This window comes from Poecile atricapillus, chromosome 5 (assembly GCF_030490865.1).
Source record: "Poecile atricapillus isolate bPoeAtr1 chromosome 5, bPoeAtr1.hap1, whole genome shotgun sequence".
NCBI lineage: Eukaryota > Metazoa > Chordata > Aves > Passeriformes > Paridae > Poecile > Poecile atricapillus.
Window position 1 is genome coordinate 25,470,393 of NC_081253.1, and position 15,572 is coordinate 25,485,964.

Sequence of the window (15,572 nt, forward strand, 5' to 3'; positions counted from 1 at the left end):
CCTGCCCAGCCTTTTCTGCAGCGCTCACTTGTCAGCTTTGACCATGCTCCCCAGAGTGAGATTTCTCCTCAATTTATAATGAGGAACAGGACGTTCAGGTTTTTCCATGTGTTGCCACCAAAACCAATATTACAGCCAGACTCAGCAGCAATGATGGCAGCACACAATAATAACCATCCCACATGCGATTTAGATTAACTGCTCTTCTGTTTAGTTCATATAATGCCTCAACAGCATGATCTGATTTGCTGTTTTCACATAATCCATCATTAATTCTTTGAGTTACAAAATGACATTTTTTAGTAGCAGATGGAGGGAAACGGGCTCCCCTACATTCAGAAGGGAGCTTCACTTTCTCCAACTGCAGTTATGTCTCTTTATTTATCTGACTTTTGTTTTAAATGTGTTTTCCTTTTACAAGTATGAGGGTTTTGGGGAGCAGTAATGCTTCTATTAGAGGTGTTGTCTTTAAGGCTGCCTTTTAGCATAGATGGAACTAAGTAGTAATCACTGGCCACAGACCTCCAGCTCTGATTGTAAGGGAGGAGAGGAGTGGGTGTTTCGGCAGCATGCACAGATTGCCTCCTCCTCCATCTGAGGAAGATGCTGTTTTGGCTGCCAGAGGAAGCTTTTGGGCTTGTAGAGGACAGCTGTGGCACCCACATGGCTCTCATCAGTAGTGGCAGCAACAGGAATAGGAGCCATAATCTCAGTGCTCTCCTACCTCTGGCAATGCAGGAGAGCAAGTAGGAGCAGCTCTTTGGGGAGTCAGAATTGTTTCCAGAGCTTGGAAAAAGAGGAGAAAGGTAGTAGAAGTAGAGAGTAGCATGGACTGAAGGCTGTCTCCTTCCGCCCTTTGCATGCACAACTGGTCTTCCCCAACCTATCAGTCCTTTGCTAATTGTATTCCCCTGCCTAAAACATTTTGGTCCTTGCCTGCCCTCCTCCCCTTTTCTCCTCACAGCCTGTTGGAATCTTCCGTCTCACTTGTGAACTTTGCTGAATTGCCGTTGCTGAATTGCATTTTGCCACCCCCTGAATGAGAACAAATTAAACTACTTTATCTCGATCATTTGTGCAGCAAAATGCAATTTGCTTGTGTTGCTGCAGGTCCTTGAGCCAACTCTGTTCTGGACACTTTTATCACTTTGCAATCTAATCTGCTGAATATCTCAGATCCTCTTGCATTGAAAGAAAAAGTGGTTTTAAGATTATTTTTTTTTCTTAATCCAGCTGTGTATTTATGCATGCACAAACCCACAGTGATATTCGTGTACTCATATATGTATGTATGTACCTGTATAATAAATAAAAAATACATATCACACTTTGAAAGTCCACACCTAACTTGCTAATGTCAGCTACAGTTGATGGACAGCCAAGTCAGACTCTTTTTATAGTCCATTTCTAAAATGAAACCATAAATTTTAAACCCAGGCTTCATCATTGCAGAGAAAAAAGCTTTTCCAGCCTATTGATGAAATATAACATTTGATAGGATTTATGAGGCCCAGATTCAGGAGGATAATTTGCAGAGCACTTAAAGCTCCTTTTTCCTGCCCTTTGCCTTCCCTCCTCTCAAATACACATACCAAAAAAAGCCATTAGTAATGAAAAATTATTAAGGAAGATTTTTCTTGATTCCATACAAATGTCAATTTGTGAGAGAGAAAGAGGAAGAAAACAGTTGCAGGAGCTCTTACAGTAAAGGGGTCTAAGTAGAGCCAGGCTGATTATATGAGAGGAATACTGGCTTTTACTGATAAATATACCATGTGATTATTTGCTGTAATACAGTCATTTGTAATGTGTCTTGTGTGTGTATGTGTATGATTTTTAATAGTACCGGATGGAATTTATTTTTTTATCACATTGAGATATTCACAAACCAGCCACATAAAGTTAAAAATAAAACTGATACCCAGCTTCTTGGTATCTTGATAAAGTTTCCTTCTGGCTTGTATTACCAGAGTGATAATTTCAGAGGAAAAACATCTTCTGTAACTTGTGATCACAGTATCTGTCAAATGGTAGGAAATGAAGAAAACTGCCAGACAGTGTCAGATTTATTAACAGCTCTAAGAAAACCAAAATTAATGCATTTTCTCTTCTTTGATGGGTTGAAATGTCCATGTGCTGTACTTATCTTAATGGACAAGTGAAGGAAGTAGCACTCATCAATTAAGTCTCTCATTAAACTGACTACAGCTTAATCTGGAGCACATGCAGGAGAGCTACATTCGTACCAGGCTGTACCCTCAAAGGTGTTGTGGCTGTTGTTAAGGAGTGCTCATCCTGCAGATGCCAGGATCAACCTGCTGGACCAGGGAGAATGCAGTCCTATAGGGGAGGGAGGGGGACAGCCATGGAAACAGGCTGTGCCACTTGTGCCTGGGGAGCTGCTGGCCCGACTTCCATTGGAAAACTGTATTTCCGCATGTTGATAACCAATCTTCAACCATTTGGGTTCAAACTGCCTCTGTAGGAGGTGTGCTGAAGCTGGATTTTTATGGAATCAGATAACAGCTGGGTTTTCTGGGGGGGTAGGGGGTGTAGCTGGAAGGAGAAGATGACAAGGGGTTGTTTTGTCTGTGCAAAAAGTAAAAAGCGGCAGCATATATTCTTCCAACAAGAATCTATAGTCTTTCCATATGCTGGAATGGGGTCTTTATATTTTGGAAGGGAACACAGCCTAGTCTTATACCAGACTGTGGCTTTTGCCACCCCTTGAACAGTGACAGTTTGACTAAGTTATAAGATTTAGAGTCCTTCCCACACACATGATAGAAACTTGGCTGCTAACTTCACCAAAAGTACTTGTCCTGAGCTGCCAGAGCCAATACATGTTTTTCCAGTAGCAGGTTCTGGCTGCAGGGACCAGATAGACTCCTGTTGCAGGAATGATGAGGTAAACAGGGTGTTCAGTGATGATCAGCGTTCCCAAGCCCTAACACCCCACCTTCTAAGGAGGAAAAGGGTGAGCTGCTTTGTATGCCCTAAAAAATGCCATGGAGAGGCAGGACAAGAATCAGAGCTGAGGAGAGGCTGGAGCAGCTAGGGTGGGGAGAATAAAAGGGAGTGCTGGGCCAGGCCATACTTGTGGACAATTTGTGGATGCTTCAAAGCAGAGAGAAGTGTACCAGTACTGCAGGTTTGATGCTCTGTTAGTGTGTCAGACATGAGCATCTCATTTCAACCAGTGCCAAAAGGAAGAGGTGCTGTTGGATGTCCCGTGCCACCTGCAGCACCGTCCTCACTGGCAGCTGCTTTGGGAAGTGCTTCTGGGAGATGGGTCTCAAGGAGTGCTGGAAGGAAACGTGCTGACCTAGGTGCATCAGGGAAGGTGTTTCTGTACTACAGCTGCCTGTGCTACAGAGATCTGCTTTTATGGAAAGCCAATAATGGGTGGAGGAAATTGGCATCCTTGGCTGAAAGATAAGGAAGGGAAAGACTTCTAAGCATCAGGATGAGAACAGAGAATTGAGGCAGCAAGACAAAACCAGATGGGAAAGGATTGGTAAGGTGTGTCTCTAAACATGGCAGTTGAAAGCATATGAGAATCATTCTGTAGAGGCAGAGGGGAGCCTGAACCAGAACACTTGCTGCAGCATTTCTGGGACTCCCAGCCAAACAGAGAGATAGGTTTGATCTTCCTTTCCCAGGCAAGGTATGCCAAAAAATGGTTCTGTATAGTTTAAAGATTCCATTACTTCATTTTTTCCATTTTAATTTAACATTTTTCAAAGCAGTTACTAGAAAGGAGTAGGGCTTACCTTCAGTCTTAAACAACTCTGTTCTCCAAGTGGAAAAGCAGAAGTAATTTCCTATCAGAAGTGCAGTGGAGTTGCCACTGTAAGAAGGAGCTAGAAAAACAACGTACAACTGTATGTCCAGGAGCTTCCACTGCCTGCATAATGCAAAGCAATTAAGTTACACTGCTAACTTGAGGCTTCTGAGTTCAGAAGAATTTCTCCAAAATGCAGTTTGGCTTATAAAGAGTTCACTTTGTTTATATAGAGCTTGTGATGAAAGTGGGTTGAAGGAATGTGTGCTCCCCAGTCTGTGAATACAAACTAAAAAACAGTGGTCCCAGGACCCAGCTGCACTGAGGGAAGTGCCCAAGGGGGGAGGCTGCTGGAAAGGTAGATAGGGTGGCCATGGAGGCAGCAGAACTTTGCAAAAATCCATCTACTACTTCAGCATCTGTCAGGGTTTTTGTTGAGCAATAACCACAAGCTAAATTTGCCATATATAATTCCTGAGAGAAGCCAGTAACTGATGTTTTGATTTTCTAGTGTGTTCCTGTGAAACTGCTCCAGTCTCAGTTGTAGTTTGGAAATACTTCCCTATCAGAGAACCAAAATGGATTTACCTTCAGGGTTGTCCCCATGGTAAGATTGTCATAAAATTTTTAGCCCCATGCACTATTACAGCGTAGAAAATATAACTAGGCCTGTTCCTTTTGCACATCTGTTAAACATTTCATGTGTCATTTTAGTAGCTATTCTGAGTAAGTGAACTTAAGATCATGGCACTGGAGTTAGGATGCTCTGAACAGTGTGTGTGGATTATACCCCTCTGCAAGAAGCCCCGTGTGTTATAAGAGTCACTCAAGCACGCTCAGCAGTGCTTTCATTTTGCTGTGCCTTGCACTCACAGCTAGCAAAATCAGCTAGGAAAAATTTCACTGGTTGTCTCTGCTTTTCTTTAGCTTGTAGTTGGAACATTAAATGCTTTCTGTGTAAGGCTTACACGCTTCACCTTGCATGTGCCAGTGGCTTAATAAGAGCATCTGCTGTCTTTCTGTAGCAAATCTGATGATTTTTCTATGCACGTATATTTGGTTGTACATATAAATAGAATCCAGGCGCTGTTCGATGCATACGAAAGTGAACGTCAGATTGAAGTGGTAACATATGAGGTTTTCTGCAGCTCCATTTATGAAGTATCAAGCTAAAAACAAAGCTGTGAAGTAGCCAGAAAACTTTTTATTTCTGCAGCCAAAGGCATATGCTTGTACAGCCTAACCTGATTAGGTCTCCGGTATGTTCTTAGAATGGTCAGTATTCCATGTGTTGTATCGTTGTCTGTGAGCTGTGTTTTCATTATGGTTGGGCTTTCACGCAGCAGAAAGTAGGAAAGCACTGCTCCAGATGTCTGGCTCCTTTCACCGACTTTGTTGCTGTCTACAGCAAAATTTGAGTTTTAACTCTACAGAGCAAATTCCCTTTGAATCTTTGGATACCCTTAAACAGTATAGTACTGGAGTATGTGTAAATGTCTACAAAGTGCAGTGATTGGAGTGGCTGGTTTAAGAGGAGCTATAAAATGGTTCCAGCTGGAGTGCATTCTTGAGGTAAGCTCAAAATGCACTCCAAATTGTCAGCACACTACTCAGAAAAAACACAAGAAACAAATCATCTTTAGTGTGCTTTACTTCCCTTAATGCACATAAGGATAGTGTAAATGGAAGCTGGTCAATTTTCAACAGTTTGTGTAAAATTGTCCCTAGGTTTTGCTTCTGTACTTCAGCCTTTGTGCATAAATGCATCACACAGGGTTGTAAGTATACCTGTGTGTATTTCTGTGGTCATAATGCCGTCTATATTTCAATAAGTATCGTGTATCTGTCCATTAATATTTATATGGAACGGAGAGCTTTGGTTCTTGCAATTTTTAATAAACATTGATGGTGTTACTGGTTTATACAGAGCATTCAATATGCTCCATCAAAATGGCAGCTCTAATTAGGTTCCTTGAATTAGCTAATGGATTTTGAGAAAGATAGCTTACAAAGCTCTTACAGCTGTCCAAGATATTCCTGCCATGGCAGAAAGACAAAAGGCCGCTGGAAACTACAGATTTGAAAGCGTTAGAAATGCGGCTGACAGTTAAAAAAGATAAATTACATTTGCATTTTTTTTCCTGTAAAAGTCCTAACACTGAATTAATGTTATCCTTGTAGTGACCATTTATAAAAACACCCCCAAAAAGCCAACTTTATAGTAAGGATGCATTTTGGTTCTAAGAGCTGCGCTTTTCCCTGGTGCTTTGCACATGATGTGAATTCTTTTTCATTTTTAAAATGTAAGCTAGATCTGTCACAGAATTACAGACACAGAGAACTTTTTTTTTTAGTTAATGCTGCATTGTCTACCTCCTCTCTAGCTAGGCCAGGTATTAAAAAAGCAAACCACATAGAGGATTAGTTGCTGCCACTCTGCCAGTGGCATAGATTGGCACGTATGTAACAAAGAGCAGATGATACAGTCTCTAGTGTGAAACCTGGAGAAGTAATTTCTGAGAGACATGGATAGTTACTCTGGGCTTTGAAATTTTCTACAAAATATGTTTTAGAACAAGGGCAGCGGCATCTACTGTGAGGTAATTCTTAGATCCTCAATTCTTCTCTCACAAGGGAGTGCAGAAATGAAGACTTCACTGAATAGTCACCTTCTCTCCCTCTTGCTTTTGCTTTGTGTGTGGTAAAGAGAATTCCTGAGGGACTCCTGAATGGCTAATTTATTGGAAGTTTGTAAAGTAGTTATTATTTCTCTTTAGTGATAAGTTTAATAAACGGTAGTGCAAAAAGCAATAGCCTGTAAGTGAAAAAAACCTAGCTGCCAGTTCCAGGCAGGTGTCATAGTCTTTAAGAAACAGAGTTACATTTCTACCCTGGAGTTCAGCATTCAGCATTTGCTTTGTTGGATTGTTAAAGCTGCTGTAAATGGAGTTTGGAGGGCTGAAAATCTGCTCTGTGTTGATGTGACCTATCTATTGTAAATATGCCAGCTGCTTTACATCAGTAAAGTAAAATACCCCCTCCCAAGCTGTGTTGCAATACAAAGTGCCAAAAAAGGCAATTTAAGTACTTTGCCGCGTAAATCCAGATGAAATTACCTTGGAGAGAAGGCCTTCAATTATGCCTCACACGTGACTTCTGCATGATGGATAAAAGGCATAATTGATATCATCTTTAGTGAAGAAACCAGAAACTGTTGCATTGTCTAGAGGCTACTGAAAATACCAGGAAAATCTGTTTTTCATTATTTTCATTGTGTATTGTTTATAGAGAGTTTGGTTGTTGTCAGCAGCCGAGTCCCTAATCTCCCTGCTTTCCTAGCCCTTCAGAGACAAGTGCACATCTCACATCAACAAGACAGCAGTAAACTGGTCCCATGCCAGAAACAGACATTGCCATTAACCAGCCCGAACTGGAAAGGCATCTTTTTTTATTATTAGTTAAGATCTGGTGATTGCCTTCTTTGATGAGGCACAATACATTGAACAGAGAAAAGAAAAAAAATGACCTTTCTTTGAAATAAAGATGACAATCAGGCTACAAACAAGAAAATGTCTGCCTTTTTCTCTTTCCTTTCTACTTGATTGCAAATAATGTGTTTCTGTTAGAGTAGCATATACCATATCTGCTTACAGCGAAGTTAAACCTCAGTGTGCCAATTTTGTTTCCATAAAACAACAAATTAGGCTATACCTCCCATTATTCCTGGCCAGCTGTAGTCAACTATAAGTTATAAAGGAAAGTAATGGAGATGAGAAGTGGCTGGTTTGAAAAGATGATGCTCATTTGAATGTCTAGGCCGTCTGCCATGACAAACAGGAAAAGGTGTTGTATGTCATGTGAAGGGAGGGAAACATAAAAGGTTGCCTTGTGTCAAGCCACTGAGAGATATTTTATAAACAGTTTGGAAAAACTGAAAGTGATACAAATCTGTTGGTCTCAATCTTCAAATGGTTCTTTTGAGGCTTCTGTAAACATATTGTGAGCTATTTGGGGAAAGAAAAGGTTAATGACATTGCTAATTCATATCATGCAAGGTTCTCTTTCCTTCTTTCTTCCTAATTAGTCTGTAGGAACCTGAGAATATCATCTTCTCTCTTTCCACTAAGCTCCTAATGTCAAGAGGTCAGTAGTGATGTTACAGGGTCAATAGGACTCAATTTACGTCCAGACAAATGGTAGTCATGTGCTGCCCTAGGAGGCTTTGACCTTTCGGACAGACGTGGTTGTACTGCTTTTGTTTGCCTAAAGAACTGAAAGGTGACAGCTTATGCCCCGCTGAAGCACAGTTAGGAGTTTTTAAAGTATTATAAAACGGATTAAGATTTGGGGACTTTAATATACAAGTTCAACTAAGTGTAAATGGCTTCTTCAGTGTAATTTGTTTCTCTGTGGTTTGTTTATGATTCTTTATATGAATTTATGCATCTAGAGAGAAACACATCCATCTAATGCTTCTCACTTCAGTCCATCTATGCAGACCTTCTCAGACAGTCCTGCCTAAATGGAACAGGGCTCAAAGTCTACCTAACCAGTCACTTTGCACAAGAGTCCAAATCAAGTGTCCTTGTAGAGCCCCTCTCCATTGAGAAAAACAGTAGTTGTGTATACATCAATTATGTTCCTGCCCAGAGCAAGAAAGCAGGTGTTGTGGAGACCAATAAAGCCTTATGCATGGTTCCAGTTCCTAGAAAGATGTCATTCTTAGCTTGGCTCCTCAGTGTGGGGTATGTGTAGCCAAAACCCAGGCTGGCTTTGGCGGAGAATCAAAGGTTATTCCTGAACCTGCAAGGCAACATCAGTGATGTCAGCAAGGCATTTCTGACAAGTCTTCCCTTGGAATACCATTTCCTTACTCAAGTGCATATGAAAACAGCAAATGTTCATTTCTTTCTAAAATCTCTTTCTCTTGGTGATTACAAAGATGAAACCTGAATTACAATAGAAATATATTCTTACCATTGATTTTATTTTTATCACTTCTCACCATTCTTTTTATTCCTTCTTACTATTGAGGTTGCAAAAATATCTTCATAAGAAATGTAGTACTTCAGGGTAGAAATGCAGGGGCTGGAACTGAAAGAGAAAGTTATTGAAATATCTGTTTGTTATAACTTCAAAATGGAAGTTTTATCCTAAGTGAAAGATACTCTTACATGCTCTGTTGGACACCCTTATACTGAGTAGCTTTGTAGACCACTGTGTTCCTTTCAGTATGTAAAATTAGTTTTGTTTTTAGCAGTTCGTGAATAGAAGATTGTCCATTCTCTAGAGTCTGTGAATCACATTTTGTCTTGGATTTGTTTGTTAATGGAAAATTCTCTAAAAGAATAGTTTTCCTTTTTCTTTTTTGTCTTCTTCATTTGCTTGTTTTGTTTTATTTTAACTTGGAAGCACCAGTTGTTTGCTTAGGGGACTGACAGTCAGTTGGGTGAAACCAGTGTTTGAAAGAAGTGGCTGGCAAAAAAGCCCTGTGCAATATTAATGTGTTTAGGAAAACCACTGGAAACAAAATGGGTTTTGCCTCTTTAAATGTATATTTATATATAGCTTTAAGTGGTTCATCTTACTTTGTATGTGCAACACTTGTTTTTAATTTTGTGTTATCAAGAAAGCTGCAGTAAGAAGTCACTAATTTAAAAAATGTCATTTGAACTTGAATGATGGAAATCCAGATTGGCAACGCAGAGGAAGAACACAGTGGAGATTTCACTGTGCAAAACCTGAGCCATACGTATTAAATACTGATTATGGTGTTTCAATTCTTTGGAAAAAAACCCTAGTCTATCATATTGAATATATAATATTATTGCTATGGTGCTTGTTCATCTCTCTCTTCAGAGATGATGGGGTGAAATTTCACAGTTGTATTTTACATAATGTCAGAGAGCTTGAAGCTCAGTCTCTGCTATGTTGTGGTTCCCATTTTGTCTTGGGCTGTCTGTTCCAGCTGTGTTGGTTGAGAGGCTGTTTCAAAGGCGGTCCCTTTGCACTCACAGTGGGCAAGGTGGGCTCTGTGTGCTGCTTCTGACAGGTGCAGCACAGGGAAGGGAGGGTGATTTCTGGCCACTGTTTATCCAGTTGGTGGTACAGCCCCAGCAATTGGACTAGAACGATTGTGTTGGTTCCAAGGACAGCACAGATTTGTTTTTCTCCTTCTCCCAAGCCAGAAGAAGTCCTTATCCTCCCAATAAGGACTGTATTTAACAAAACTACAGAATGACTGACAGGAATGTGCTTTTTCCTCCTTTGAGTGTTCACATACATTTGTTGGGGTTTTTTTCTATTACAAAAAAAACCCAGCCTTGCAGTGTGTGCAGTTTATTGGAAGAACTGTTGAACTTCTCTTGAGTTTGCTTATGGCTTACGATTTTGAACACGTTTGTTACTATTGTTGAAATTATTAAAATCAGCACCTGAGTCTTCACAACTCTTTTTGGAGTTTCTCAGAGATTTATTCCTACACACAGACATTATTTTGAACTTCCCAGTGTCAGCTGCTTCTGAATCAGTCTCCTTACATGTAGCACAATTTCAGGAAATCGTACTGAAAACAACTGGGAAATGCTGAGTGAACGGTTCTCTCACAGTCTTGTGACACAGAGAAGTCAGTGAGTACATTAAATTTCAGATCTGGGATCATGTGTTGGTGGAGGGAGTGGTAAAAGTGTGGTTGCATGGTTCTCTGAAGAACGTGTAACATGGCTCCAGAGCCATGTCAGGGAAGCCAAGTGTGCACAAAATTGTACATATGATGAGGACTTTAATATTTATATCTCCTCAAGGAGAGAGCACTGCATTAAATGTAAAGCTACTGTAAAAGAATCTGTCTGCTGTACTTACCAGCCTTGCTGAAAAGCTTCAGTAAGTGTCCTTAATATAAGCTGACTTTGATTGGAGTGATGTTTTTCTATTTCTTCTGTAAGCTCAGGTTCTTTTTCAGTATAAATAGTCATGCATCTGAAACATTTGAACTGGTATTCATCTGCTGTTTCCCTGTCTGAGAACCGCTATCTGATCAAACCAATATTTTTTAATTATGTATTTATAGGCAGATGGGAGAATAGTTTACAGTCAATGTATGATCTTCTCTGCAAATCTTGGAATATTGTGTTGGGGTTTTTTTTAATATTGCCTTATCAGTTTCTTTTTTTTATTACTGATGACTTCATTCTGTTTGAATTCAATGCTTCAGTTTCTTTGGGGTAAACTAATAGATTATGTATGCGATATTTGCACAGTGCTGATTGAATTCATCTGGTGAGTTTGAATGTGGTTCATATATTCACATAATTGTCAGGAGCCAAGTTGAAATTCAGAACTGTTTCATGAGCATTGCACAGGGCATCATATTTATCTCACTTTACTCAGGAGTGGGTAAAACTTCCATGGTAAGTTAGAATGCAGCTCTTTCAAAAGCCAATGTCTTTTACATTATAAACTGGTGGAGAAAAAAAAAATTCTGGAGCTTTAACTGTATTCTGAAAATATTAAGTGGATGTACTGACCAGCCCTCTTCCTACCTGTTCCCTTCACTTTTCTAACAAATTCTGAATGTACTGGCCATTTTTGACCAGACTTGACTGGTCACTTGATGTTCAAGAGATACTGGAACACAAAGTTGCACTAAGTGCAAATAAGCAGCCTGCTAGAGAGGATAAATGCTCTTGCTGGGGAGAAACACTGCAGTGAGAACCATTTTCAGACACGAGAGAACCCACAGGAGAGAAGCACAGGAAATCAGACTTCACGGAGCTGCTTGCTTCCACAGAGATTACGCTTGTGTTTTCACACTAATCCAGATGGATAACTTTCCATGTGCTGCTATCTTTCATTCAAATATTCCTACTCATTCTCATGGTTAGGGTTTAATATCGCGTGGCAGAGGTTTGCCAAAGCAAAATCTGTCAGGCCCTGTCTTGTAATATGTATAATCAGCTTGAACTCTGCAGCAGCACTTCCACTTGCTGGCTCAAAGGGTTTGAGTAGAAGAAGTTCACCTACAAGAGATCTACAGTCAGTGGAGCACAATATATCAATCTCATATTTAATTTTAAATGGGGGGAGGCATCCCCAATGTGTGTGGTATTTTCAGATTGCCCCTTCAGCCAAAGCACCTGCTGGTAAAAAGTGGGTTAGACCACTATGGGTGCTACACAGTTTGTGGAGAGCTGCAGTGAGCCAGATTGACTGGAATCAAACTAGACCTATTGCCTGTTTCCCTCTTAGTGTGTTTTCTTCTTAGCTGCTTTGGGCAATGTTGCTGGCAAAGCAACAGGGACAATACTTTGGGCCTTATCTGTGTGTTAGCAGCCCTCATTAAACACTTTATCTGTACTCACAAGTAATGTCAGGGGATTTCATAGGTATTGTACTGCTCATGAGCTATGGACCAAGCTTCGCTGTTCTAAGTGATAGTCCCCATTAGCTAGACCTCAATTTCAGTGTTTTGAAACTGGAAATGGTTCTCCACTATTTGACAAGATTTCGTGCAAGGAACAGAGGCATTTATCTGTGGAAGGAATAAAGGTGAAGAGGGAATATACTTTCTTCCTCCTCAGTAGTCCACAGAGTTTGTGCAAGCTTTCTGCTGTCTTGGCAGATCATGAGAAAAAATTCATGCGCTCTGGAAGATTTCAGTAAGTCAGCCAGAGAAGCCTGAAACCTCTGGGACTTTTTAGAGTGGATGGATAAGTTTGGCTTCAGGAAAGGAAGTAATTTGATTTTTCGTGGAAACATATTGATGCTGCAAGTAACCATTTCCAATCCTAACTGCATATTCAGTTGCATTTGCAACCTACATGGAATTTCTAATTGGTAGTTAATTTCCAACCAGTCTAGATTGCTGATACATACTAGAAACTAAGTATTATTGAACTGATGGGTTTATGTCCAATATTTTGTCTGTGGTGCCCAAATTCCGTTTGCTATGCAAGTCCTGTAAAGGGCTTCCCTAGATTCTGGCATACTCATAGTGGAGCATGATGTAGCAAGATGCTCCACCAAGTCTGTGCTCATGTGAACAAATCTCTGTCTCTGAGGCAGAGTTAAAGTTGTAGATTAAGAAAATATATGGTGATGTGCTGCAATAACAATGGTCTGAGTTTAGGAGCAGCCACAAATTAATTGTATAATTAATAATTCCCTGTGAGTGCCAGTAAATGCTACTTAGCCATACAGTCACTACTCACCCCAGTGCTGACTACAGCAGGGCTGGAAATAGCTGCAGGAAGCTTTTAATTTATTAATTTTAAATATTACCAGTTTTTTGAATTCTTAGTCATTTTCAGGATTTTATTTAATACTTCCTGGTTATAGCTTGAGCTTCCACAGTTGTACAAGCTGTAAGGTTTTAGAAAGCTCACTAAAGTCAAAACCCACAGAAAGGTATGTGTTTAACTTGGTAAACTAAGCAACTCCACTGGATTTACCAGAGCAGTTTGCAGCGTATGCAGTTCTGCATACAAGTGAGTCTTTGTGGATTACTAAGTGAATTACTGTTTAATTACCATTTTAAAAAGATGGTGTCAAGATTTAATAGTGTGCTTTCCCATCTCTCTTGCCTGCCCTGGATTTTCATGGTTGATGTTTGAGTTCTTTGTATACTTGGGAGGTAATTTGGGTTTTTTTATGAGGAAAAACTTTTCCGTGTTTCTATGTGAATAATAGTTTATTCTTTATCTAGAACATATGTAATTTTAGGGAAATTCCACATTTAGCATGGGAACAAAGGAAAACTTTTTTTTGGCAGCTTATCATCATCATCATCATTATTAGTAAAATATGATGGTCATTTATAGCTGCTCACAGGAATGTTAAAAGTTTTCTTGTGCTCCCCCATCTGTCTGCATCCATCTGTTGTCTCTTGTCTTGTACTGGAATTACTAAGTTCTTTGGACAGGGATGGCCTTTTATAAAAACAGAGATCAAGTTTACAATTAGCAGCTTTGTCAAAACAATAAAGCAAAAATAAGGCTGATATGGGCCAGTGGGAACTATGCAAATCAGGAAAATCAAACACAATCCCTTTGTCTCAGGTCTGGCAATTCTCTGTGTACCTGGTGTCAGATATGTGTGTTCATAGGAGTCTTATTTAGCTTTTTTTTTCCCCTCAGTGGCTGCACAGGTGGTGGGAATGCTGATCGCATCCAGAGGCTGCGGAAGGAGTACCACCAGGCCCGGCGGGAGGGCTTGCCTTTCTATGAGGACGACGAGGGAAGGATGCAGCTGTCTGACTACGACCAGCGCTGGGTAGGTCCAGGGTGGGATCCAAAGTGCTTCTGCAACATTCAGAGTTAGCAGAAGGTGCTGTTTGTGTTTTCCAGAAATCCTGTATCAGTGGAACATAAATTTAGGGAATTCATAGAAATGGAGAAATCTCTAAAGCCAGCCCACAAAAGAAAATATTAATGATGAGAACTTGGCTAAAATTAACTTGTCTGTTCACTGTATTTGATTTAGACCCAGGTTTCCTCCATTAAACCGAAGACAGAGAGACAGTGCCAAACATTGTCATGTGTGGTAGCATCAAGGCTTTTCAGATGGATTTATGGTACTCTGGCTGTTCATCCAGTGATTCTCTGGGTTAAGAAGAGCATTAGAAAAGCAGACTCTCATTGTGCTTAGCTGTAAAGTGAGAGGGAGGAAATAGAGGCATGTCTGTCCTACCCTTCCTTCTGCACATGTGACAGTAGCAATCTGAGAAAGTAGAAATCATTTTCTTCCCTGCATCAAATTTCTTAAAATATTCTGCAAACACAAAAGAACTGTTACAGGCATGGTGTATTCCCTGTTTTACATCTAGGACTTACACTACACAGAGACATACTATCTACCCCACTACTGAAAAGAAACCTATAACCTGTAGAAGAACCAGAGATTGAATTAACAGTGCCAGATTTTTAAATGTGTTAAATAATTGCGACAGCCATAGTCTATGCATACTCAAGTGCTCTTCCTGAGCAAGTTTTGAACTTGGACTCTGTCTCTTTTGAAGTAATTATAATCAACCAGCATTCAAAAATGTAGCTTTGATAAAATGCAATTTATGCTAAATTCAAAATTTTTGTTTAAAAAAAGACAGAATATGTAAAAAACTTAAGAATCTATATATGTCTGAAGTTTGAACTAACATTAGTTTTAGTGTCCCCAAACTATCGATGTGAATGCTGAAGTGAAATCTGCAATGACTGTAGCTATAGTACAAAAAATCCTATGCAAGAGTAGAATTTATTGAAATCACAGAGAGATGCAGAGTTCAAAGGGGTGTTTTTACAGAAATTATCATATATATTTGTTCATTAACTCCAAAATTGTTGTTGTATATACTGTTCTGATTCAATTATCAAAAGTGTCATCTTCAGCAAAATAATTCTTTCCTTAAAGCAGTTAACTTTAATCCACTGCCTTAAATTTTGTGACCTAAATGCATGAGTCAATGCCACCTGCCATTCTTCTTCTGAGTTGCTTCTGTAAACTAAAATAAGAATATGCATCAAATGTGTCTTCCCATTGAAATTCTGTGTTGTGATAAGTGTCCTGACAGGCCTCAGACTGAGTCAGTGCAACCTCTTCAGCAGCCTGGGGATTTCTACTTCTTATCTGAAACTGATAAAGCTTTATTAATGTTCAGATGAGGCTGAGATTTATGATCCAGTGTAGTTTCACAAGATTCACAAAGGTTTCTTCTAGGTAATCCTCTATAAGCCTTTCCTGTTGGGTGTAATGCCCAGAGATTACTGATTTCCAAAGCTTTGCTTTTCCCGTGAGA

At 39.9% G+C, this 15,572-nt stretch overlaps 1 protein-coding gene across 5 annotated transcripts in view; it reads left to right on the forward strand.

Moving 5' to 3' along the window:
* Positions 1-15,572, forward strand: part of PARD3B (par-3 family cell polarity regulator beta) — a 393,890-nt gene that overhangs the window by 328,980 nt on the left and 49,338 nt on the right. For all 5 annotated transcript variants that reach the window (XM_058839501.1, XM_058839502.1, XM_058839498.1 and 2 more), the window contains one exon: positions 13,918-14,053. In XM_058839501.1, coding sequence (XP_058695484.1) covers positions 13,918-14,053 — 136 coding nt within the window. The remainder of the gene's footprint in view (positions 1-13,917; positions 14,054-15,572) is intronic.